This window comes from Rhincodon typus, chromosome 3 (genome assembly GCF_021869965.1).
Source record: "Rhincodon typus isolate 14 chromosome 3, sRhiTyp1.1, whole genome shotgun sequence".
Taxonomy (NCBI): domain Eukaryota; kingdom Metazoa; phylum Chordata; class Chondrichthyes; order Orectolobiformes; family Rhincodontidae; genus Rhincodon; species Rhincodon typus.
Window position 1 is genome coordinate 5,301,481 of NC_063334.1, and position 25,805 is coordinate 5,327,285.

Below are 25,805 nucleotides of genomic sequence, written 5' to 3' on the forward strand. Positions count from 1 at the left end.
GGTTTGGAGTCACATGTAGGCCAGACCAGATAAGGACAGCAGTTTCCTTCCCTAAAAGGACATTAGTGAACCAGATGGGATTTTTTGGGTTCACTGATGTCCAAGGAGAAACAAAGTGACTAAAGTGAACAAATGAGAGCAATTGAATACATGAGTGCACCCGTGTGCCGCTGTCTCAGTGTCTGTCTGTGTGAGAGCATCTTGACAGGAATGAGTGAGTCGAGTGAATGCGCGTCTGACAGACAGAATAAATGATTGACTCAGTGTACATTATGCTATGCCAACACCCACTCAATGAACATCAACCCTACAGTTGACTCAGTCCCAATGACTTTCAATCCTCCAAACAGGGTCAGAGGGGGAGATAGTTTTGCAAACACTGGAAAGACATTGGTGCCAGAAAAGTAGTCTTTATAAAAAGTATTGTTCCCAATAGCTTTTTTTTAAATAATTATCTTCTCCCCCTTCACTGATGATCTGACATTTATACTTTGTGCTAACCAACTCACTGGTACTAAAATTTTCCAGTGCTTAAAATGTCAATTCCTCTATTTTGAGCATCTTGATTAGCATTTTGCAGAACCTTTTGACCCAATGTTTTACAAAGAGAATAACTTGTTTAAATTTTCCTGCTAGCCAAATCCTAATATAACCTTAGTGGCCTTTTCTTCACTCTGGTTTTGGCATTCTAAAGTAAGCACTTAAAACAGAATAATATTCTGACCATGGCTCAGTGATGTGTACAATTTTAGCACGTTGACCTTATCTATACATCATTGCTTAAAAAAATACACATTTCAGAGTGCTACCAACTTATTTGTCACACTATACAGTTAAATGGTTCTGATCACCACACAAGATAAAAACAAAGAGCTGGAGAACTCAGCAGCATCCATAGAAAGTGAAATACAGCGTTAAATGTTTTGAGTGCAATATGACTTCTTCTGAACTTTGGGATTCTGAAGGGGTTATTTGGATTACTTTCTAAAATTGCACAAACCATGTTCAGCAATTTCGTCCATCTCACAGCAATGAATTAAAAAAGTACTGACTGGTGGTATCCTGTTCTTGCTGGTGTCTTCGAAGTGTTTCCTTCAGTTGTCTCAGCGACTCTTCTTTATGTTCTAAGCTGGCTTTGAGAGAACTAATTCTGCAAATGAATATTTTACATTTTAATACAGCACAATTTGAAAATTGTTAGTACTTTAAAAATAAACAATGATCCTTACTGATTTTCAAGATGTTTAGTTTCTTTAATTTTTTCCATCTGCAATGCAAACAACCGATTTTTCAGATCAGTCATCTCCTCTTTGAAAGGTTGAGCTCCCATGTCCAGCTTAGCCTGTGATACAACAAAAATAATGCAAAAACAAACAAAAACATTCTAATGATTACTTTCTTCTACAGGATAATTCAGAGATTAGATACCTACACAATTTTCTCAAATCCCGTGAACAGTCATTTTTAAATCTTTTTCTCTGAACACACTATTTGCCTGCAGTTTTCAGCACACAAGTGATTGTGAATCATAATGCCACTGATATAAAAAATCAATCAATTCAGGAGTACACAATGGTAATTTCAAATTACCATAGAGTTAGAAACAGATCGGAAGGAATCCTCAAAAGCACATTTTTGAACTTACAGTTTATGATTAAAATTTTTAAAAAACTTTTGTTTTGATTAACATCTGACTCTTCTGTGCCATACCTGTTAATTTTACTTTGTAAATTATCCTAAGCTTGCAGTATGACATACATCACAATTACCTCAAAAAGCCTGTTTGTTTTTCAGCTGTATAATATTGCATGTTTTCCTTTACCATATCAAAGCTAAGAACTTAGGAAAATGGAGGGCAAAGTGCATCAGTTAGTCCTATGGTATGGAGATTCATTTAATTTGTCTATTTTTAAAATCTCCATTATGATGAGGTAAGATACTGTGTGCATTACCATTAGTGTCTTAGTAGTAAGTAATTTAAAAGTTTATTATTTAAATTGCACAACAAAGATTATAATCACTGGGCTGTTTGCGTAAACTTCAACTCTTAAGAAAAATGAGCTCAAATTAAAATGTATAAATAAATTCAATTAATAACCATAATTGTGTTATTGTAAAGTGTATAATTTTGAATTTTGCTTAACTCCTTATTTCAGATTTTAGAAATGTCAGTCACTGAAAACAAAAGTAATATTTATAAAATATGGGAGCTGAAAGTTGGAAAAACAATACAAAAAAATCTAGTGAACATATTGTGTAACTGAAAGATGACAAATCTACATAGATGTGGAATTTGGAAGATGACCAACTTGTTAACCAAAACAAAATCAAGAGCAGGGACGTTTTTTTTTTTTTTAAAACAAAAAAAAGAGGTATCCAAGGTTTAAAGATGTACATTTGCAGCGGATACCAGATAATGGTAACTCTAAATAGGGAAAACCCTATGCTTTCCAATCTCTAAACTGTTAATTTTACAAAAAATATTTGTGTGCAAAGTTGATTTCTTACTATCCTACCAACTCCAGGAGCTACCTGGGCTGATATAAATTACATTCAAAGATCAAGAACAACACCAGTCAAATATTATCCTCATCTGCTTGTGGTTCTAGAACAACACCAGTCAAATATTATCCTCATCTGCTTGTGGAGCTTGGTGAATTTAAATAATTGCTAGATAGGCTCAAAAGTGCTGCTTAAGTGCTAATTAAAACAATCACAGTACACTTGTTTTCACTACATGCCCTGGTTACTTCTTAAGGAGAAGAGAGCTGAATACACATTTCAATTGCATTAATTCAGACAAGGACAGTGTAACTGAGTAAATTTTCTTCTGGATTGTGAATTAATCTCACTTTAGTCCTGCAAAATTATTCAAATGAAATTGTTTAGATGCAGATTGGAGAAATGTTCTTCTGAATGAATTCCTAACAATACAAAGGTTAAAGGTATACAACATCTAATGTCAAATATTTCAGTAAAACATTGTTTTCAGCATTTTTGAAATTCACATTCAGTGACTTTATTTTAATTCCACACCTGCAGCCGTTCCAAAGTTTCTTCCAAATTTTTAATTTGGCTGTCCTTCTTCAGCAGTTTTGTCTGAAGATCATCAAGGTTTTTTTCTAATGCTTTGGAGCTTAATTCTGTCTGCAGTTCTGACAGCTTATCTTCCTGTTGCTTGTAGGCTTCTTGACTTGCTGTCAGGGTTGCTTCAAGTTCATTAATTTTTATTCTCTCATTCTGAAATTGTAAAACAAGGATAAAAATATACTTAAATCAATCGACAACAGTACATTTCAAGATCAGTATATTTCCATTCCAGTATAAAATGATAGACATATCACAATACATTGGTCAGCCAAATACAAGTGATATCTTGCAAGCTTTAAAGACTGCCAATTGTAATAGTGAAGTAGTAGTTACACTTATGTATTTACTCCAGAATACTCTGATCTTGTCGTTATTCAGTTGTCCGATCAGGACCTTGCACTGATAAGCATCGTAGTACTGATAATTAACAATCATACAATATTAATTATATCAAATAAGAGTACACTTTGCCTTCTCAAATTTGTAAAATAGTAACCAAATAGAAATTATTACATCTTGAAATTTCAATTAGTAAACATCAGTGTAACAAAAGGAATTGGTTTGATTATGGATGATGGATTATTTCTCATTGCAAATATCAAATCTTTTTCAGTGACCATTTCCACTTACTTACAAATGTAATTTTGACTAAGTATAAGCTGTTTGATTACCTGCAGCAATAGCTCAGCTTCTTTCAACTTTTTGGATAGCTTCTGGTTCTCCAGTGTCAATAACGAATCACAGCCATTTTTGTTTAATGATTCCTGTTTGACAGCTTCAATTTGTAAAAGCAGTTCATCATTCTTTTTCTTCTCATTTTCCAGTTCATCACAAGAATTTCTGATATACTTTATATACCCAATTCGCAGAGATTCAGAATATGCAGCTACACTCTGAGGACATAGTAGGACGAAGTTAAATTTTAGCAGTGCATTCTATTGCTGTGATGCAATATGAATTTCTCACATTAATAAACTAAATTATATTAATCCAAAGTCAAAATTCATAGCTTTCTTTTGGACACTTGACGGTGCCCTGTTCTGTATACAATTGATCCTGTTCAGTTTAATGCATTAAACGTGTGGGAAAAATTTGGCCCACACAAAATTGATATTGTTCTAAGAATTCCATAGCTGTTCAGAAATTTAAGCTGCTCTAATCGATTTTCACTATTTATTACTGGACAGCAGTCGCCAACAACTTCAAACTTTCAGCTAAGAGGGAATATAGTTGATCATTATCTCATTTACCATATAGAACTGATTCTGTCAGTATACCTCAATTGAAAGCAAGGTAAATAAAATGAAACAAAGAATCATGCTTGATAGCCAAGCACCTTGGGAAATCATATCCAACTTCTAGTGAAAATCTGTATACACCAAGCCTTTGACATAAGGCGATGCTGACATGGCAGATTTCTATTCTTTCGTAGAAGGCGGGCATCACTGGCTGGGCCAGCATTTGTAACAGCAGTGTCAACCATATTGCTTTGGGTCTGGAGTCACACCTGGTCACACCAGGTAATGATGGTAGTTTTTCTCCCTAAAGGAAATGAACCAGATGGGTTTTTTTTGACAATCAACAATGGTTTCATGGTCATCATTAGACTTTTAATTTACAATCAAATTGCACCATCTTCCACGGTGGGATTTGAACCCAGGTCTTAGAACATTGCCACTAGGCATCGCCTCACTAATACTGTACTGACTGATGCAGTAGAAGGGTTATTAAAGGTGTTTATGCCTATTAAAATATTGTGTCAACACACAATGGCTTGCAAAAAAAAAAAAGCTTTATATTTTAAATAAATCAGAGAAAGGACTGGAGATGAGCAGTAGTCTGCAAGTATTTAAACATGATACCTCCCAGATCCATGCCCTTCCATTTCATAGGAAGTTTGTAGCAAGATTTAAAGCCCTAAAATATACACAAGTCACAAAAATTACATTCTCAAACAACTGCAATTCTTTATTACTCTTATGGTGAACAATTTTCAGTTGATGCAGTCAAAATGAATTTTAGCAACTGACAAAAGTAAAAATCCTTGGGATCCAGGATAATGTAGCAAGCTGAATGCAAATTTAGTGACTGGAAACAATTGTTAATGGGCATTTGTGCAACTGGAAATCCTTCTCTAGTTGGGTTCCCTGCTTTTTGTGGCATACGTTAGTAATTTGGATGTTAATGGAGTAGAAATGATCAAGTAATTGGCAGATGACAAAACTGGCCACTATCTGATAACGAAGAGGATTGCTATAGCTATCTATAGACTGATCAGTTGGGCTGAAGTGCCAAATACAACTCAACACAAGTGCTAAATATTGCATTTGGAGAAATTCAAACAAGGCAAAGGAGTACAAAATTATTGGAATAATAGTGGGAGATGTAGAGTGAGGGAACATGGAGTGAATCACCTGGGAAATAACAGGACATGTTAGTAAGGTGGTTTAAGTGGCATATGGAATACTTCCCTTTATTAGCCAAGATATCGAATACAAGAGCAGGGGATTATACTAGAGTTATATGAAACACTAGTTCAGCCACAATGAGGACTATGCAGAGTTTTGGTCACCTCATTACAAAAAGAATGTAACTGCATTAGAAAGGATGCAAAACAGATTCATGAGTGCGTTGGCAAAACTACAAAAATCAAGCTATGAGGAGAGATCAGGTATGCTGGGGCTATTCTCCTTGGAACAGAGGAAGCAGAGGGGAGATTTGGTGGAGATGTACTAGGTGGTGAGGTGGCTGGGTAGAATGGAGGGAAAAGACCTATTTTCCTTAGCAGAGAGGTCAGTGACTAGGGACATAGATATGAAGTGATTAACAAAGACCAAAAGGTGAGATGAGCATAGGTTTTTTCACCCAAAGGATGGCAGTGGCCCAGATCACACTGCCTGAAAAGCCAGTAGAAGCAGAAACCCTCAAATCATTTCAAAAGGTGTCTGAATAAGTACCTCAAATGCTATATAATCTGTAGGGGTATGCATGAAATGCTCAAAAGTAAGATGATGTTGAGTGGCTTATTTTTTAGCTGGTACAGATTCAATGGGCCAAGCAGCCTTTTCCTGTGCGGTAACTCCAATGATTCGAATGATGGAGTCTTCAACATAGTCAATTATGATACCCTTCTCCAAGGTCCAGCCCAACGTGATTCCATTGAATTTCATTCTTATACGTTCAATCAAGCAAAGCTCTCTTCCTGCACCATATCATTGCTCAAGGAATTTCCCAAGAAGCCATACTCCAACACACCCAACTTCAATGTGTTGTCAGTTGTGTTGCCAATGTGATGACCTTGCATCTTCCATACTCTAACCTTTAGCAATACATTTCCACTAATTCTCTGCATCTCCGCCACAGTCTTATGCAACCACACTGCATTATTAAAATTGGTGGCCCTTCAGTTGTCTCAGCCCCATTCTTGAAATCCTTCCTTAAAACGTACCCCACCACTCCTTAGATACTGGAACTGGCCAAAAGCTTGGTCAGTTCTAGCATCTAATTCTTTAAATTAACACAGCATGGAGCTGGAGGAACACAGCAGGCCAGGTAGCATTAGAGGAGCAGGAAAGTTGATGTTTCGGTTCAGGACCCTTAACATTCGTGTTTGCCATTACACCTCTGCTGTGTCATGGGAAGTCATTTTAAAGAGAGTGTTTAACTTGTAACTAGTGCCTCTAAGCAGAACTACTAAGTGCATTGTTTGGAGCAGTGCACCGAAAGCATGAATAATATTTTCTGCACTAGATTACGAATGTAAGAACTCGATCAGTTAAGTATGAAGATAGCAAGATGTAGGGGCATTGAGGGCTCCCAGTAAAAAAAAAAAAATGAACTGAACAGTTTGAATGTGTGACATGAATGATGAGAAACAAACATTTATTCTATTGTCCATGCTGGCCTTTCATCGGTCATTTGACACTTGTCATCTGTTGCCACTAGTATTACTAGACAAAATCTTTTGAAAGGGTGTAACTTCACTAAGACATACCTATTTGACTTTAAGCGATTTTTAGCTTTACTCTGAAGCATGATTCAATTAACCAAAAAAAAGCTTCCCGACTTACGCAAAATGTTTGGCATGTTGTTAATTTCAACAATGAAGTAGAATTCAAACAATAGCAAATAATGAAACATATCTCAGAGCAATCCTTAACACTATAATGATATCAATTAAATATGTCCAAAGTAAGCATGCCCCATTGGAACAACAAAAGGTAAAATTGAATGTAATCATTTCACTTCCTTAGCACCATTCTGTTAGTCACAATGCAACAAAAATGAAGTTGCCAATTAAAGAAAGCAATAAGCCTCTACCAATTACCTCGGTCAACAACAGATCCCGACAATTTTTTTAAAAATGTAGCAGTCACTGACAAAGCCAGTATTTAAAGTGCATTCGTAATGGCCCTTGTTAGTGGCAGGTAGCTTTTTCAAACCACTACACAGTTGGGTTTGTGCAAGTACATGGTGCTTTTAGGAAGGGAGCTCCAGGATGTTGACCTGGTGATGGTGAAAGAATGGTTGTATATTTTCAATTAAGGTAGTAGAGGGAAACTTGCAGCAGCTGAGACTGCTATATGCCTGTTCCATAACAATGGTTACAAATTGGCTTTTCCACAAATGCTTTTTACTCTGCTATTCAGAAGGCATGAGGCAGATTTTCATTTAACGACTTAATGGACAGAACAGGTGCTTGACATTTCGTGGGAACTCGAGGTTCAACCAGGGAAAATAGCCGCTATAGATACATAAAATTGGTCAAACTGATAATTCACCAAAATATTGTCAGTCAGCTCAATTCCAATGATTTTGAAACATTTTTCTTTCAGATGATGTGGTGTCACTAACGAGGTCAGCATTTGTTGTTTATCCCTGGCTACCTTTAGCAACTGAATGGCTTGGTCAGCCATTTCAGAAGGCAGTTAAGAATCAACCACATTGCTGAGAGTCTGGAATGTAGTCACACCAAGCAAAGATGGTAGATCCTTTCCTAAAGGACATTAATGAATCAGGTGGAATGTACTGAGGACCGAAAATGAATAGAAACTAATCTCAAATTTCTCATTGAGTATTGCTTTGGTGCTTTTCCTTACAATTAAGAAAAATGCAGTCCTGAAATTGCAAAGGCTTTGCACAGTGTACAGTTTAAACATTCAAAACTAAAATTTGCGTATTTACAAGTTGATTCTACATCACTTCAGGCTTGAGAAAGTCAGAGCTTTGAACTTGAATCGAGGCAAATTGAAAAAAAAAGAGTTTTTGTACAGTCTAAGCTCAGACAAGAAGATATCAGAATAAAATCAATGGGAACACTACTGCTGATTTCAAGTTGAAAATTTAAAAAATTCAGATTTATTAAAATGCAAATTTAACTGAACATTGAAAATTCCCATCTTGAAGCAAATAAATATACCTGAACGGTTTTCAATTGAAGCTGACACTCCTGATCCAATATTTGATTTTCATTCTCAATTTCTTCAATTATCTTCAAAATATTTCTCTCCGACTGTTCGGAAATAGTTTCCATAAGATTCTTTCGGGCTTTTACTTTAGAAAGTAATCCATTTTCTGAGCTGGTCAGGTACTTTTGATATTTTGATTTTAATTCCAACAAACTCTGCTGGGCATTCTGGATGAGAGAAAATACATTCAACATACACAAGAAAGGGCATTCACAAGTCAAAGTATTTAACTTTAGATTATTAAAATAGTTAGATCACTTCTGATGGTAGCACTTAGTGTCTGAATTGATGAGATTTTACCTCAGCACTGTAAATACATTGTCAACATGCATGTCTTTTAAGAACATATCAATTTTTGGGCAATGGATTTACTAAAAACCTCTCAAAACAGAAGAATGCATTTCATTCTTTCTTACAAGAGTGCTGAAGGCGTAATGGTAAGCTGGACATGGAAGAGATTTAATTGTTAACTGTGATGCTAATGAAATGGAAATGTTACATTTGATGGCCCAAATCTTCTGCTATCCAGATCAAGAGGAATGGGATGCAAGCGGAAAGATACATATCAGAACTTCATGGAAGCATATATGTGGACAGAAGTTGCCTGGAAAGTTCTGATGGGCCAATTTTCACTGCCCTGGATCCTTTGCAAACATCTTTGACACTGTGCTCTGGCCTGAAAAACAGTGCCAGACATGCAGACTTACTTAGATACTTAGTTCCAGAAAAGATGCACAGTTTAATACCTGGTCTAACTCTGTGATAAGCCAGCACGACACACCAAAGTACCATAACAGTAGTCTCTTATCCTCCCTGTCCCCACAAATGCAATTGAGTCACTTTCTGACAAACTTTTTAAAACTTCTGAATTTGGCAGCTAGGTGACATAAAAAGATCTGAGTGACCCCCTCCACCTTTCCATTCTCATATCCTGATGTTGCAAACCTGATCCATTTCTGCATCAGCCAGAAAGTTCCAGCCAAAAATAAAAGTTTCCTTTGGAGGACGGAAAATTTCACATGCAGCAGCAATACATCCAACATTGTTACTGATCCCAATATCTGGGTCAATTATTACAATATTTACAATAGATGTTACAAAATTAAGCTTAAGTTTCACAACCATGGTACGAGTGCGCTACTTTATACGTGATGCTAACACATTGCATTTAAAATATCATGATCCAAGTCCATTACCAAATGTTATAATCACACCTACTGCAAAATAGTTTAATTTCCCAATTGCAGCAAGTTACTATATCATTTGTGGAGCTGCTATTCATAAGGATTAGTGGCAGAAACTGTCTAATTAATTGCTGCATTGACTTAACAGTACCTAGTCATCATCCTCTTTTGCTGGGATTTTAGTGATGTTCCAAACAAAAACTGATTTTTCATTTTGGTTCTTATTTCTTAGACCTTTTCCCCCAGTATTGATTTGAAATAAAACTGGAAAATGTGGCTAAACATTATTTTTTCTGCAAAAGAATATCCATTATCTTAATAACTAACAACTTCGGTGGAGACAAGTAACAGTTACCTATGAATTTAAGCATTAGCTACATATTATTCACATTATTCAAACCAAATGCCCAAGTAAAATGGCCCTGGGGCCAATGAAAGAGCTAAAATGTCTTGTATAAATTATTGGGCATTCTCAGATAAAGTTAAGACTTCTTATGGGAACAGCAGTGTCCAATTTCAGTCTTCTGGCCTGTTTGGTCCTCCAATTAGATCATAGCTGAACTCTATTTACCTGTTCCTTATATAACAAGGATCGAATGTTTTACTTGACCCAGCATCCAAAATCTGTTGGGATAATCTTTTCAAGACATCCATTACAGTGTTCATGGAAATGTGCTTTTGAATTTTGTTCTCAAATGACTCAGTGTTAACTTGAAAATTTGACCTTGTTTGGGATTCACCAGGGAGAATAGTTTTTTGTGCATTCCTGAAAAAAGTGGAAGTATGACTTGTTTGAATAATTGCCATTTAGGCTACTTAGCCAGTTTGACTTGTCTAACATTATCAAATCCCAAAACAAAAGTATTTTTTCCCCCCCAAAAATTACCTACTTTTGGACTCCATTGAGTTTCTGATTATAAAAATGAACACTCCAAAGAGATAATTTAAAAGACCCTTGCCCACTTAATATACAGAAAACAAAAGAGCTGAAAAGGACCTAAAAGAGCATCAATGTTTTAAAAAGCCTTAACAGGCTTTCCTGAAACGACTGGAGATAGTGATACCTCATCTCCAGATAATAGTTTCCCAAGAAATCAACATCAATAGATATTGTAGGAATGACAGAAGCAGTAATTAAGCCATAATTTACACCTACAGATACAGACAGTATGAGGGAGAATCTGAGAGCGCACGCCTGAGAAACCAAGTAGGAAAATGATTCTTTACTGGTCTATTTCTAACCTTTAAAGTCCTCTGCTTTCCAAATTCACTAACAAATCTTCTACCCTTGGTTTCCAGCTTCACTGGCGAATCTATGTTCAGGTTTTTTGAATCATGGATTCATCTGCACGCACCAATTTCATTACCTATGAGCAAATGCCACTTCCCAAATTACAACTTTTGAAAGTTCTTGTTGTGAAATATTTTTCTTGGCTCTTTAAAATCTTAATGCAGAACTTCAGTTTTCTACCAATTTACACCACAGTCATTAAATAATCACCCTCTTCCTTCAGAACTTTCTGTAAGCAGTGACATTCTATATCCTTGCACGAGGGAGGTGAATATAACGTTCTGGCGTCAGGTCTGCAGCCGCATGGGCTAACTTTGCAACCAAACACTTCAATCTTCAAAGTTTAAACAAAATCTTGGAATTACAATATTCTAGCTCCCTGACAATTAATTATAAAAGGAACAATACAAACCTCTAAGTGGTATTCTTTATTTGCAATTAAGGCTGAAATTTTTCTTATTTCAGTGTTCTTCTCTTCTGATACCAATTGCAATTCAGGTGGATCAGATACTCGCTTTCTCAGAGCCTGCAACTGTGACAGCAATTCTTCATTCTTCTTTTTCTCATCTGCTAGACTCACATCGCATTTACTAATAGGTTTCTGATAGTTCTTCACACGAGGAGGCACAGTGCTCATCACTCTCTGTTGCAGAAGCACAGAAATAGGCTCAGTTGTGAAATAAAAATGGTGAGCTTTACTGAAATATTTTTATTTGAAAAGTTAGATCCTATTATTTACTACTTTTCTCAAACACCAATAAAAGTGAAAATCCAGCACCAGAAGTGCCTACAATAATATTACATACTGATTGCAAAGAAAATCAACCTTGGCTAGAAACTATTTACAAGTTAAAATTAGGCTCAGTTCACAACCAAGCATTTATCTAAGCCTTCTCAAGACTTTGATTCTTTCCATGTTATCAAATGTCACATTAAGGCAACTGCCATTTAATTCTTAATGCATTGTCATTTTGAAGCTGATCATGACCAAAGCTCCACAATTCAGTGAGAAGTTGGATTAGAGTGCAGAAATAACAGGATAACTGTGCAACTGTATATAATTGCTAAGATCACCATTACTACTGAAGTAAGTTAACGAAACATTTAACAGCGACTTCCAAACGCACAATCTCTACCATCTGCAGGGGTTCAAAGTGACAGCTCATCACCACCTTCTCTTGGGCAATAAGTGCTGGCCTGGCCAGTGATCTCTACTTCCAGAGAATAAATAAACCAAAGTCTACATATTTTACAACAATTCTTACAATAAATTAACGACTCTACCTTTCGAACTTGAATGTACTCCACATCAGAGGAGCAGGAAAGTTGATGTTTCGGGTCGGGACCCTTTCTGAAGAAGGGTCCGGACCTGAAACGTCAACTTCCCTGTTCCTCTGATGCTGCCTGGTTTGCTGTATTCCTCGGGCTCCACACTGTGTTGTTATCTCTAAAACAAAAAACAAGTTTAGATTGCAATCAAAATTTTCTGAAAAACACTCAGCAGTTCAAGAAGCATCTTTGCATAGCAGATGCTCATGTTTCAGGTCCAGTCTGAGAAAAGTTGATTGACTTGGAACATGGACCTAACATCCTCCTTTCCACATACAGGAGGCCAGATGGCATAGCATTTTCAACATTCTGGTTTCATTTCAGATTTCAATCATTGCTAATACATTGCTTTTGGAATTTAAACTTTAATGCTCATTTTTTAAAAAAGTTTGCTCATGGGATGTAGGCATCACTGGCAGAGACAAAACGTTTTGCCCAACTCCTAGTTGCCCTTGAGAAGATGGTGGGGAGTTGCTTTCTAGAGCCACTGCCATCCCTTTGGTGTAGTTAGACCCTCAGTGCCATTAGGGAGGGAGTTCCACAATTTAGACTGAGCAACACCGAAGGAATGGGGTAGATTTCCAAGTCAGGATGGCGACTGGCTAAGAAGGGAACTTGCAAGTGTGATCTGCTGCCCTTGGCTTTCTGGGTGGTGGAGGTCATAGGTTTAGAAGGTGCTGTCTAAGGAGACGTATTGCCATTGAATAAAATCTAATTCATCAAGTACCATAAAATTACTTCTCCACGACATAAGTTTTTCATATAGTTTTGCATTTTCTTCCTGTAGTTTCACAATGCGTATCGATTCTGTTGATCCTTCAGGCACTTCAGAGCAAATTCTGAGTAGTTGTTCTTTCCAAGCCTCCATCTCTCTTGAGAATTCTTGATCAGTTTTAGCTATTCCAACCTTGTAGTCATTTTCCAATTCAAATAAACTCTGAAATGTGGTCTGAATAATAAAAAAGTAAATAAATTCAGTCAAGAACAGTGGTAACGAAGCAAATGTTATACGGAAGTCAGTTGACTATTAAAATAATTTCAACTGACAAAAATCACACATCAGCTTCAATGCTGCTTGCAATCACCGGTTGTCACAGACCAAGGACACACTTCAGCTGAAACAAAACGGAATGCTAATATGTAACAATGCCAATCAAATGCCAACACCATCACGTTGTAATACAGTCAGAGTTGGGGGTATGGAGACAGTTCAAGAACCAGGGGCCATAGTTTAAAGGATAAGGAGTAAATCTTTTAGGATTGAGTTGAAGAGAAATTTCTTCACCCAGAGTGGTGAGCTCATGGAATTCACTACCACAAAGAGGTTGAGGCCAGTACATCAAATGTTTGATGTGGTGATGGGTCTTGTGGCTAAAAGGATCAAGGGATATGGAGGGAGAGCAGATTAGAATATTAAGCTTGATAAATCATTCATGATCATATTGATTGGCAGGGCAGGCTTGAGGGGTCAGATAGCCTACTCCTGCTCCTACCTTCTACGTGACGTATTACCGAGCACAGAAAAGCACTAGCTTATATCGGGCCTTGAATTACAATACTAAGTGTTAGAAAGATTAACTATCCAATTTAACATTAATGCAAGAAATAGCCTCTAAAATTCTGCTGCAAACTTTTGGCTAAAGTCCCTAGAGTTCTATGTCTAAATGTTACATGTATACTCTCAGACTGGCTGCACAGACAAACTAGTGAAGGAAGGAATTTGGCAGCCGAGTTAGAAACTAATGATATCTACTTCTGCTTACTTTCTCAAGAACCACAGTCGGAGGCAGAGACATCTTCAGCTTATTTCTCACTGTAGCAAACCAGTGAAGATTGTCCATATTAAAAGGGTGAACTAAAATTAGCACTCTTTTGGTTTAGTTCACATCAATTCTAAATTTAATCTACAGATGGCATTTTTAAAAATTGGAAACAATAAACTGCCATTTTCCCCCAATATTCAAAATTTTAATGTCAAAAAGAAAACAGGTGCTGCTGCAATTCAACACTTTACTAATCCTGCCAGCCTACCAATTTACGAGAAGTGATCTACTCGACTCGGTTACTCCCATTAGCACCAGCTGAGTATTTTGACTTAGTACCCTATGGATTGCCTGAATTAAACCTGCCTCCACAGACTTCCAGATCATGTGCTCTAGATCCTCAATCATCATGGTGAGAAAAGTTCTCATCTCAAGTTTGTTCCTTTCGCAAAACATTAAATCTATTCCAAGATTCACAAATCCTCTGTTCCTTCCCATCAACTGTTCAGACCCCTCATGATTTTGAAAATTATCAGATCTCCTCTTAGCCTTCTCCTCTCCAGTGTTAACAGTCCCAACTTCTCCAATCCTCACAACTGAAGTGCCTCATCCCTGGACCCATTCTCGTAAACCATTTTACACACTATTTTGTTACTAATATTTTAAAAATGAAAAGATCATACTGATTTTAATTGGTTGTGAAATATCAACTGGTAATCTATTCTACCCTTGTTATAACAGGTGCAGTACACGTTTTGAAGAAATATTGCTGTAAATTGACTGTTCAGAACAAGCATCTTTGTTAATGACTAGATCTCTCCTGTGCTGTTATGTAATATATTTGAGTATAATGCGAGTGTATTGAATGTGATGTAAAAGGGATCATGTTAAGATCTAACCTGCAAAAGCTCCTTTCATTTGATGTTTCAGGAGTTTTTTCCCCCCCGAAGCTTGCATTTTATCAGCTTAGATCACCTAGTCTGTACAGAAAGACTTGCAGACACTCCCACATATAAATTAAGAACAAAATGGTAAAAAAAAAATAAAAAAAAAAATCACACTTTACATACAGCGATCTTAAACAGGCATCTTTCACCTTTGAAAGTGATCCAGAATGATGTGTAAATCATGCTTTAAAGGAAACTGTTGCCAAAGCCCGCATTCTGTAAACAGGCTGCATATTGAACTCAATGGGAGTACCTCTTCCATTTGGTATAAAGCTCGATTTGTGATTTGGATGAACAAGATTCACAATAACTAGCTAGTCGCCAGGGCAAATTGCATCAGTTGATTCAGACAATATTTGAACAAACTCCCAAGAGGAAAGCTGGCAGCTACATTAATTTGACAATTCCAGACCATCTTTCTTCATTCCTCACTCTTACATCTTCCACATATCAATAAGATTACACCTTTGCAAGAAAAGTTGCAACTGAAAGTATTGCTAGCAAAGTAGTATTGTATAAAGCATACTTGTAATAGTAGATCCTTTTCTTGTAGACAGTTGTTCAGTTTATTAATTTCTGCTTCAACTGGATCAGTTTCTGAATTAGTGGATACAATTTGTATTTTGTCCTCTTTCCAAGTGAGGATTTGTTTCTCCAACGTTGTGACAAGTTTTTTGAGCTCTTCGTTTCTTTTTTCCTCCATTGCAAGCTGTTGGTAATTATTCAAGAATTAAACATGATTAAAAAGGTAAACAAATCTCATGCACAGATACCCAAGGATTTAAAAAACAATATTCCACTGTTTCTGGCTTGTCTACCGTAAATACATTTTTTAATAGTATGTTCAGACCACTTGCAGACTCAAAAGAAAGCAACAAAAATCAGGAAAACTATAAAAGCTGCAGTCATCAAGTTAGGGGAATTCCATTGCTCACCATTTCAGCCTTTTCACAAAGATCTTTCTGGATTTTATCCTTCTGCAACTGGAGCTCATCTTTCTGCATTGTTATGGATTTTTTTTCTCTTTCTAATTGATCATTAGATTCGCGTCGCAAGAGTTCCACTTTCTTCATTTCATCCTTCAACTGTTCAATTTCAACTAGCAGCTGGTCACGGTGATTTCTTACACCGTTAAGCTCATCTGTCCATTTCAGCAACTATTGGAAATATTCCATGATGTCAGACATACACAAAATGTTGCAAAATGAGGAGTGAAACTTAAATATTACTCTAATTTCTATTAGATTTGAATAATCTTCATACTGAAGTGAGAAAGCATGGTGGTATTCCAGGCTCCGAGATGCTCCATTCAGAACTAGAAGCAGGAAGCTACTACACTTATTAACCAATTTGTTTCAACACTCAAATGAAGTTATTAATACCTTAAATGAAGATTATACCCACACCTTAATGCAACATTGCAATTTTTTGACCTTATTGGTTACTTTGGGATACACCACAAATCTCAGGGGCCAAATATTAACAAACACAGATTTATGCTGCTGATATATGGTCAGCACATTTCCTCAATTTTGAGATATTTCACTCACTTGGAACTCACTGTTTGGTGTTGATTTAAGATGAATTACACTTCTGTGGGCAAGTGACAGACTCCAGATTTTTAAAAAAAAAAAAAAAATGGGATTAGTGGGCATGGTAAAAACACTGCTTATTCAACGCCTTTTGCCTCCTCAGTCCACCTTAAACAAAATATAAGGGTACAATGCTAACCTCAAAATTTTCATGTTGCACTTGCAGTCAATCCTTCATTTCTTCCAACTCTCAAAACTGGCAACAATATTGGTTCAAAGTTTGCAGGAATACCAGAGATTATTAGCCAAAGTGAAAACATTAATGACTGGGAGTATGCATTTCTGCCATTTTCCAAAAATGTTTCAGAGACTATGCTTACTATCCTTATAAACCTCGCTGACAAGCAGTCAGGGATTGCCCAATCTTTTCTTGTTATCTTCAGGCTCTGCCCCATCCATATAAAAGACAACTTAGTAAGGTGTTGCCGTTTTCAGCATTTGGTAATAGCAGTCATGACTGCTAAAAACATCAGGAATTCTACGACCCCTCAACGTCAAAACAAATCCAGAAAAAAAGACTGCACAAGTAGTTTTTTTGGGTAGGGTTTATAGTTCCAACACTAAGTATCCCCAAAGAAGAGGCTCACTCTTAACCATAGTGGCAGGGAACATCACTAATGAAGCAGTCGAGAAAAAGTTGAGCATTGGCCTAAGCTGACAGTGATTGACCTCAGATATTCAGAACCATTTTCCTGCATGTCAGATAGGATTCCTACTCTGCAATTTTCATTTTCTTTCTTAGGTGACCCAGGTTTGTTTTTGCTTTTTAAAGTGTTGTCTTGATACATATCAGAAACAGGTTATTCAACCCAATGTTTCTATCTCAATGAGGGCACGGTCTCTTGGCTTTCTTCTGGCATTTACTACATATCTAGATGGAGGTTAAGGTCACCTGCAGCCAAGTAGCAGAATAAAAACCATATGATGCTGAACAAGTTCCTTGAAAGAATAAAACCCTTGATTTCCATTACTTTGTGAGGCAGCCAGTAGGGAAAAGAAATCAATATGGAAGCTAGAAATAGGTGGCTCAGCTCAATTGAATTTGCTCATACTCCAAATAAGCCTTTCCCAATTTAAATTTCTTTCCACTAACTTCTGCATCCCCATCTTTTCTCCCTCATATAAGCATTGAGCTTTCCTTAAATGCATCAATGCTAGCTGCTTCAACTAGTACACATAACTGCAAGCTCTATTATTCAAACACTTTATCAAGAAATAATGAAGTATTTTGATTTAAATGGCCAAATTCTGCCTCTTTTTGGCAAGAGATATCTGAGCTAATTCTCCATAATTCTTGGAGCTGACAATGTCAAATCAGCTCTGGGATGAAAGATTTGGGAAATACTGGTTCCAGTACACAAGACTGCGGTATTGCAGTCAGCATGTTGTTAAGAGGCCATAGCCTCTGCTGTTTCTAACATATGGAATGATTTAAAAAATGACATGGACATGAACAATGATGAGCACCTCAGGAAGAAGAGGTAGGCCCTTCTACATAACACACATTACCATATTTGTATTTATATGCTGGGCCATACAACTGAGGCTCTTTTACGGAGACTTGTGCTTTTCTCAAAGTTTACAACAAAATTTCAACATGACATACAAATTAGTTAGAAGGCGGGGACTGGCAGGTTGGACCAAAAGCATAACAGTATAATATTATTTTGTTAGTAATTCAGAAAGCAGAATCTAAACTCTATCAAGACAGCTGTGGAATCTAAACTCCATGAATTGCTAAAAAATAGCTACTAACAAAACTACAAATAAATCTAGCTCACTACTGTCCTCTTGAGCAGGAAATCAGTTGCCATTCTTACCAAGTTTGGTCTTCATGCAATTCCAAACCTACAGAAATAGAATTGATTCCTAGCTGGTTTCTGAAACTTTGTAGCTGTAGCAAAGTGATGCAGAAAAGTCAAAGAATAGGCAGCTTGGCATTAAAAAAAAGTGACAGGAAAGAACAATGGCACAGTGCGACCACTTTATCAAATTCCTCCTCACCAATGTGTGAGAACATGTTACAAAGTTTGAAGAACTAATCCTAATCATGGGCTAATCAAGCAACAGCCTGCTAACCATGCAAATGTCCCAGCATCCTCCACTACCATCCTCCAACGTATCCAGTCAGTAAGACGGAACATAGCTGCCACCTCTGGAGTCTGAGTGGTATACAGTCAAAAGGGAATATCCCTGGGAAGTCATTAACATTTACCCAAAAACAGGAATCTCATGATGTCTCAAACGTGGACAAGAAACTTACTGTTGATCATCATGAACCGCCTTCTCCAGCGAAGGAATCACTAAAGGAAACAAAACCTGTTCTCAGTTGGGGGCTTCACCAATTGTGGTTCCGTCGTATCACTGCTAATCTAGTTGGCCAAGTCTTGAAGAAAAGATCTGTCAAAATGTCCCATGACAAGGATAAAATCTATGCAACCTCATCCTTATTTTAGATGCAACTGTCTGAAACAGTGTAAGAGTAATGACCGCAGAGTACCCGTGCCTGTGCTTCACACTGAAAACCTTCACTGTGCTATATGGCAAAAACTCCGTTTGATGGGATAAATTCAGAACATATCTAGAAGCTCAAATCTGGGCACTTGTGATACTGCAGGTCATTACTAGTAGAATTTTATTCAAGCACAAACTGTAATCTCAGTACCCATAACGTCACTAACTGCCATTACATTCAGCTGTACCTAGTTGGATACGCTGGGTACAACAAAGCCTTTGCACCTTGACAACATCCTGGCAGCAGTATTTAAGATGTGTTCCAGAATGAGCCACACCCCATAGTCAAATTGTTCCATTACGGTTGCAAAACTGGCATCAATAGATTACATTGAGGCTTATCACACAAGCACCAGGCAACAACTATCCCCATTAACAACAAATCAAGCCATCTCTCCATGACATTCAAAGGCATTGCCATTGCTGACTTCCTACCATCAACAACTGGGGAATTACAATTGACCAGAAATGTATGTCAATAAGCTATGTAACTAAGGTGGCTACGAGACCGAGTCAGAGGCTGGGGATTCTACAGCAACTCAGCTCGTCTGTCCCTAAACTCTGTCCAACTCAATTCCAGGAGGTGAGGCAACAGCGATCACCCACAAAATAAAAACAGCACTTAACTGAGTGCGGCATCAAGTAACTCTGACAAAATTGAAGTCTGTAGTAAATTGAGGGAATTCACTGCACTTACTGGAGTCACGCCTAGCACAATGGAAGATAGTTGTATTTATTTTCAATATTTCTTGGTACGTGGGTGTCCTGGCATGGCCAGCATTTATTGCCCATTCCAATTTTATTCAGAAAGTTGGTAGTGAGCTGCATTTTGAACCTCTGAAGACTACGATGACAGTACACTCAGTGCTGAGGGGAAGAGAGTTCCAGAATTTTAGGACAACATTGAATGATCAACAATATAATTCAAAATCTCGATGATGGTTGACATTGCAGGTGTTCTTCTCTGACTTCTAATGTCCAGAAGGAATCAGGCAGGTGCATGGGACCACTAACATCTGCAAAGTTCTCCTCCAAAACACTTAATATCCTGACTTGTAACTTCACTGTTACCGCAACGTTGCTGGATCAAAATTCTGAATCTCCTTTTCTAATAGCACTGTGGCTATACTTGCAGAAGAACCGCATTGAGTTCAATAATCAATATCACTTACTAATCAATATCACCTTCTCAGGGCAATTTTGAATGGGCAAACATTGGCGTTTCTAGCAATATTCCCATCACACGAAAGAATAAAAATTGCAATTTTGTAACAACAGAAAAAGATAAAATAGTTTGCAATTCTGAGTTTGTTTTTGTTCCTCACCATGTGATGGTTTTCTTCCAAGGTCCTCTTCATTTCATCTCTCTGTACTTTGACACTTTTTAATGTCTCTTCAAGATCACACTTTTCCTTCATGATGATTGATTTTTCATTGTCAAATTGCTGAAGCCTCTGATTCAACTCCTTCTCCTCAATTTTAACTGCTTGTTCCTTGGAAACACAAGCTCTCAACTGTTCAATCTCACCAAGTAACTCATCCCGATGAGACACTACACGACGCAGTTCTTTCGTTTGCTCCCGAATCTAACAAACATTAAAAATTATAAATGAAATCCGTACTATTAGATGCATACCATTGTAATATTCCCCATGTTTTCAAGAGTTTATCCTGTACACAAAGCAAATGTGTTGTAAAATTGGTTAATAAGTTTATTCAATTTAAATGCTCCCCTTCATAATAAAATCATATTTCTTCCATAGATGCAAATTTATGACTCACTGCCTCAGTGTTTCCTTGTAAAGTACTCATCATTTCATTGCTCTGTGATTTGACACGCTCCAGTAACTCCTGGATGTCCTCCTTCTCCTTTATTACATTTAATTTTTCATCCTCAAGTTGTTGGAGATATTGGTTAAATTTCTCTCCTAGATTTTCTGTGGACTGCTCTTTGGAAACATGAGCTCTCAGCTGATCAATTTCACCAAGCAGCGCATCACGCTGAGCTACCACACGGTGCAGTTTCTCACTTTGCTCTCGCATCTAAGAGAAGCATCAAAAATACATATGAAATCATACTGCACTGCCAGATGCACAATGTAGCTTGCTCCTGAATCCAACAGAAACTGTAAAAATTACAACTGAAACCATTACAGCTGGATGCATACCATCATAAAGTCTTCCTCCACATTTTCACAAGACTGCACTCTACCTAGTGGAAGATGTACTCCAACAAAAGTTCAAACATGAATAAATGAGATGATTTTGGATCAGATTTTGCTGGAGCAAGATTGCACATCTTGCCCTGTTAAACCTGCTTGTATATATTTAGATAATACAATGTTTCATCTGCAAGACTGTTGTATTATGAATAGGTGAAGGCAAAGCAAGAGAAACAGGTTTCTGACACCTTGATAAAGAATAGCTCAAATAATTCAAATCTCTTAAATCAAGAGGATTTCAGAGTTGAGAGTGTGACTTTTAATTCATCTCCATTTCAAATCAGGTATAAAGAAAAGAATGAATCAACAATGTAAAACAAAAAGACAAAAGGAAAATAATTTAAAAATAATATTTTAAATCCAGTGATTAACTGAATTAATTGGACACCAAAGTAAATGGTTCCATTTTCTGAGTAATGAGACAACCAATAACAATAATAATCTATAAAAGGGTTCTTGTGCTGCTAATTATTGGAATAATTGACAACTAAAGTGCAAATGCTGCAACTCAACGCAATTCACAGGAAGATTAATCGCAAACTGCCGTAACCAAAAGCAAAATGCAAAGCTGCATAAATGAGACAAACTTCTGGTGATTTGTCATTCATAGACCTCCTTGTCACTGAGGTTACAAATTAATTTATGCAATCAATAATCACATGCCATTCAGATGGCATTATCTTTTCAGAAAAATCTGACCCACTATATTTATCCTAAGTTATTTTAATAAAAATCAACTCACCTTTTCAGTGTTTTCTTGTAAGGTGTTCTTAATTTCATCCCTTTGCAATTTTACACTCTCCAGCATTGCCTGAAGATCATTGTTCTCCTTTGCGATGGTTGCTTTTTCAATCTTGAGCTGCTGAAGCCTCTCAATGAATTCCTTCTCCTGAATTTCAGCTTTCTGTTCTTTGGAAATAGAGGCTCTCAGCTCTTCAATCACACCAAATAGCACATCTCGCTGAGACACTACTTGGTGGAGTTCCTTAGTTTGTTCCTGTATCTAATAGAAACATTAATCAATTACAGATAGAGCTGTGTTGACAGATACATACATTTCTAAGGTATCTGTATATTTTCAGGAGGTTAGACAGAATACACTAGAAAACACTGCATACTAATGTGAATAAAATTCAGAGAGGTACAAGGAGCCTTTCAGAATAAATAGCATATTTGCCTCGGAGAAGAATTAATAACTCACCTTCTCCGTAATTTCCTGTAATGTGCTCTTCATTTCATTCCGTTCTTCTTTGACGCACTCTAATGTCTCCTGGAGATTATCCTTTTCTTTTCGTATCAATGAATGTTCATTCTCAAGTTGCTGGAGCCTCTGATTAACTTCATTCTCAATTTTTGCTTCTTGTTCTTTGGAACCAGGGGCTCTCAGCTCTTCAATTTCACCAAGCAGCATATCATGTTGAGACGCGACACGTTGCAGTTCTTCAGTTTGTTCATGCATCTAGTAGGAAGAATTACAGGCATAACTATTATTACAAAAGATGCACTCAAGATCTTCCTCCACATTTCATGAGGTTATACTGTTCACAATAGATGCTCTGCAATAAATCTGCATTTAAAATGCAGACCATACAAGGATACATGGTCCTTGTTTAATCAATATTACAATTTAATAATCTAGGATATTAAAAATAAACAAACTGACCCTCGCTGATTTTTCCTTTAGTGCACTCTTCATTTCATCTCTTTGCACTGTGACACTCTCCAGCATCACCTGGAGATCATCCTTCTGCTTTAGTATTGAAGAATTTTCATCCTTTAGTTGTTGGAGCTGCCAGTTGATTTTGTCTTCTTGCATCTCTGCACTCGACTCTTTAGAAACTTGATCTCTAAGTTCTTCACTCTCAGTGGGCAGTATATCATGTTGAGATATCACACAGTGCCGTTCCTTGCTTCTCTCTTGTATCTAATAGAATGTTCAAAAACTACAAAATGTAACTGTACTATTAGGAGCATAACTTGAGAAAGTCTTTCTACACATATTCAAAGGAAAGTACAGTACAAAGCAAACGTTATCTTTCTAAAAATCTGCTTCATTAATTCAGTTAGGTTCCAAGGATTATACTGGGTCAGATTCTTTTTCAAGCAAGTATTTCATGGCGCACTTTCATTAGTCAGTCTTGTTTCTACAAGTTTGGGCTTTTCATAGAATCCTTACAGTGTGGAAGCAGGCCATTTGGCCCATTGAGTCCACACCAACCCTCCAGAAAAACATCCCACCCCATCCCTGTAACTCTACATTCCCCATGGTTGTTGCACCTAACCTGCACTTCTTGGACACTACAGGGCAATTTAGCATGGCCAATCCACCCAACTTGCACGTCTTTGGACAGTGGGAGGAAACCAGAGCACTCAGAGGAAACCCTCGCAGACATGGGGAGAATGTGCAGAATTTGTACAGACAGTCACCCGAGGTTGGAATTGAACCCAGGTCCCAGGCGAGGCAGCAGTGTTAACCACTGAACTCAAATGAAGGACAGAGGGTCTCTGGTATCCGGGTAAACAATATGACAAACCATCTTTCACACTAATTATTGTTTTAAAGAATTAGAAATAAATAAATAGGGTTGAGAAGGTGGATGGGACGGTCAGCTGTGAGGAGGTTGTAGAGATGCTTCAGTTGAGTGACTGCGCAAGTGCATGGCAGATACAGTACAGCTTGAATAAATGTGAAGCCATCCACTTTGGAAGCAAAAAACAGGAAAGCAGATTATCTGAATGGCTATAAATTGAAAGGGGAGAATATGCAAAATGATGTGGGTGCCCTTATACACCAGTCATTGAAGGTAAGCATGCAGGTGAGCAGGTGGCCATTGGTATGTTGGCCTTCATAGCAACAGGATTAAAGTACAGGAGCAGGGATGGCTTGCAGGGCTTCAGTGAGACCTGGAATATTGTGTTCTGTTTTGGTCTCCTTATCTGACAAAGGATGTTCTTGCTATGGGTGGAGTGTAATGAAGGTTTTGCTGGACTGATTTCTGGAATGGCAAGACTGACTTATGAGGAGAGATTGAATTTGTTTGGACTATATTTGCTAGAGTTCAGGAAAATAGGGGTGTGGGTTGGGATTGCAAAAACCTATGCAATTCTGGCAGGACTAGACAAGGTAGATGCAGGAAGAATGTTTCTGATGGTAAGGGAGTTCAGAACTGGGGTTACATTCTAAGGACATGAAGAGGTGAAATTTCTTCACCCAGAGCAGAGAGTCTGTGGAACTTACTACTACAGAGAGCTATCAAGGCTAAAACATTATGATTTCAAGAAGAGTTGGACATAGCATTTAGGGATGAAGGGATCAAAGAATATGTTTGCGGGGGAGGAGGGGTCAGTAGTTTGTAGAGCAGAAATAGGCTATTGAGTTGGATGACCAGCCATGATCTTATCAAATAGCAGAACAGACTCCAAAGGCCAAATGGCCTACTTCCATTCCTATTTTGTGTTTCTCTATTAAAAAGGAGAAAAATTCAGTATCCGTTTAAGAGGAGAAAGAAAATGACTGGGTTAAGACAGACTGAAAAGAAGAAATTATGAACTTATAAATCTCAAAACAATCCACAAGCTGATGGAATGAGAGACTACTTGTATAAACATTCACCATCTTGGCAGTCATATCATTAAACAGGTACTTGCATCTTAATAGAATTGAGGATTTAATGGATTATTAAGATGACTAAAAAATCACAGATAGATCAATTGAAAGATGCCAGTTCCCCTCAAGTAAAATGATGTGTAAACAAGTCAGTAACATTTTATGATTCATTGAGCTCCTCTCATTACAGGCTGGTCAATTTGCGCTCTTATGCTGGTATAATTCAGATATTACTTTCTCAGCAAACTCTGGCCAACCATTCAAGTTGACTTCATGTTCTTAAAAAGATGAACTCACCATCTCAGTTTTTCCTTGCATGGCACTCTTCATTGCATCCTTTTCTATTTTGACACTTTCCAGAATTGCCTGGAGATCGTCCTTCTCCTTCACTAAGGCTGATTTCTCATCCTCGAGCTGTTGGAGACGCTGGTTGAAAAATTTTTCTTGTAATTCTGTGTCTTGCTTATTGGAATCATGAACCTCGAGTCCTTGGTTCTCACTCTTCATATGTTGAGAGGCCACCATTTGGAGTTCTTTAGTTAGTGCTTGTACCTGATGAAAACATTTATATTTAACCTGGGATAGCGTACTCTTTTTTAAAAAGGATAGTGAAAGGATACAAGTTGAATTATTACTTTGCTGTTTATTTTGAGATCTTTCTAAGCCGACTTTTACATCTGCATTTCGTGATAAAATGACGTTCAGTTATTTTACAGCCTTGTGTGAATGTTTCAGTGGTTAACCATGGTAATCAGCTGCAATAATTAAACTCATGATCCATCAGGCTAGGATTCCCTC

The 25,805-nt window shown here is 37.3% G+C and overlaps 1 protein-coding gene across 1 annotated transcript in view; it reads right to left on the reverse strand.

Annotated features, from left to right (window-relative positions):
- LOC109938075 (centromere-associated protein E) overlaps positions 1–25,805 on the reverse strand; it is a 109,436-nt gene that overhangs the window by 39,085 nt on the left and 44,546 nt on the right. Inside the window, exons 14-28 of the mRNA XM_048619690.1 lie at positions 25,305–25,559; positions 23,064–23,324; positions 22,602–22,859; positions 22,143–22,403; positions 20,961–21,221; positions 20,504–20,764; positions 16,008–16,229; positions 15,599–15,781; positions 13,090–13,311; positions 11,446–11,676; positions 8,510–8,725; positions 3,762–3,983; positions 3,037–3,240; positions 1,230–1,342; positions 1,053–1,150 (exon numbers count right to left, since the gene is read on the reverse strand). Of these exons, the coding sequence (XP_048475647.1) occupies positions 1,053–1,150; positions 1,230–1,342; positions 3,037–3,240; positions 3,762–3,983; positions 8,510–8,725; positions 11,446–11,676; positions 13,090–13,311; positions 15,599–15,781; positions 16,008–16,229; positions 20,504–20,764; positions 20,961–21,221; positions 22,143–22,403; positions 22,602–22,859; positions 23,064–23,324; positions 25,305–25,559 (3,268 nt within the window). The remainder of the gene's footprint in view (positions 1–1,052; positions 1,151–1,229; positions 1,343–3,036; positions 3,241–3,761; positions 3,984–8,509; positions 8,726–11,445; positions 11,677–13,089; positions 13,312–15,598; positions 15,782–16,007; positions 16,230–20,503; positions 20,765–20,960; positions 21,222–22,142; positions 22,404–22,601; positions 22,860–23,063; positions 23,325–25,304; positions 25,560–25,805) is intronic.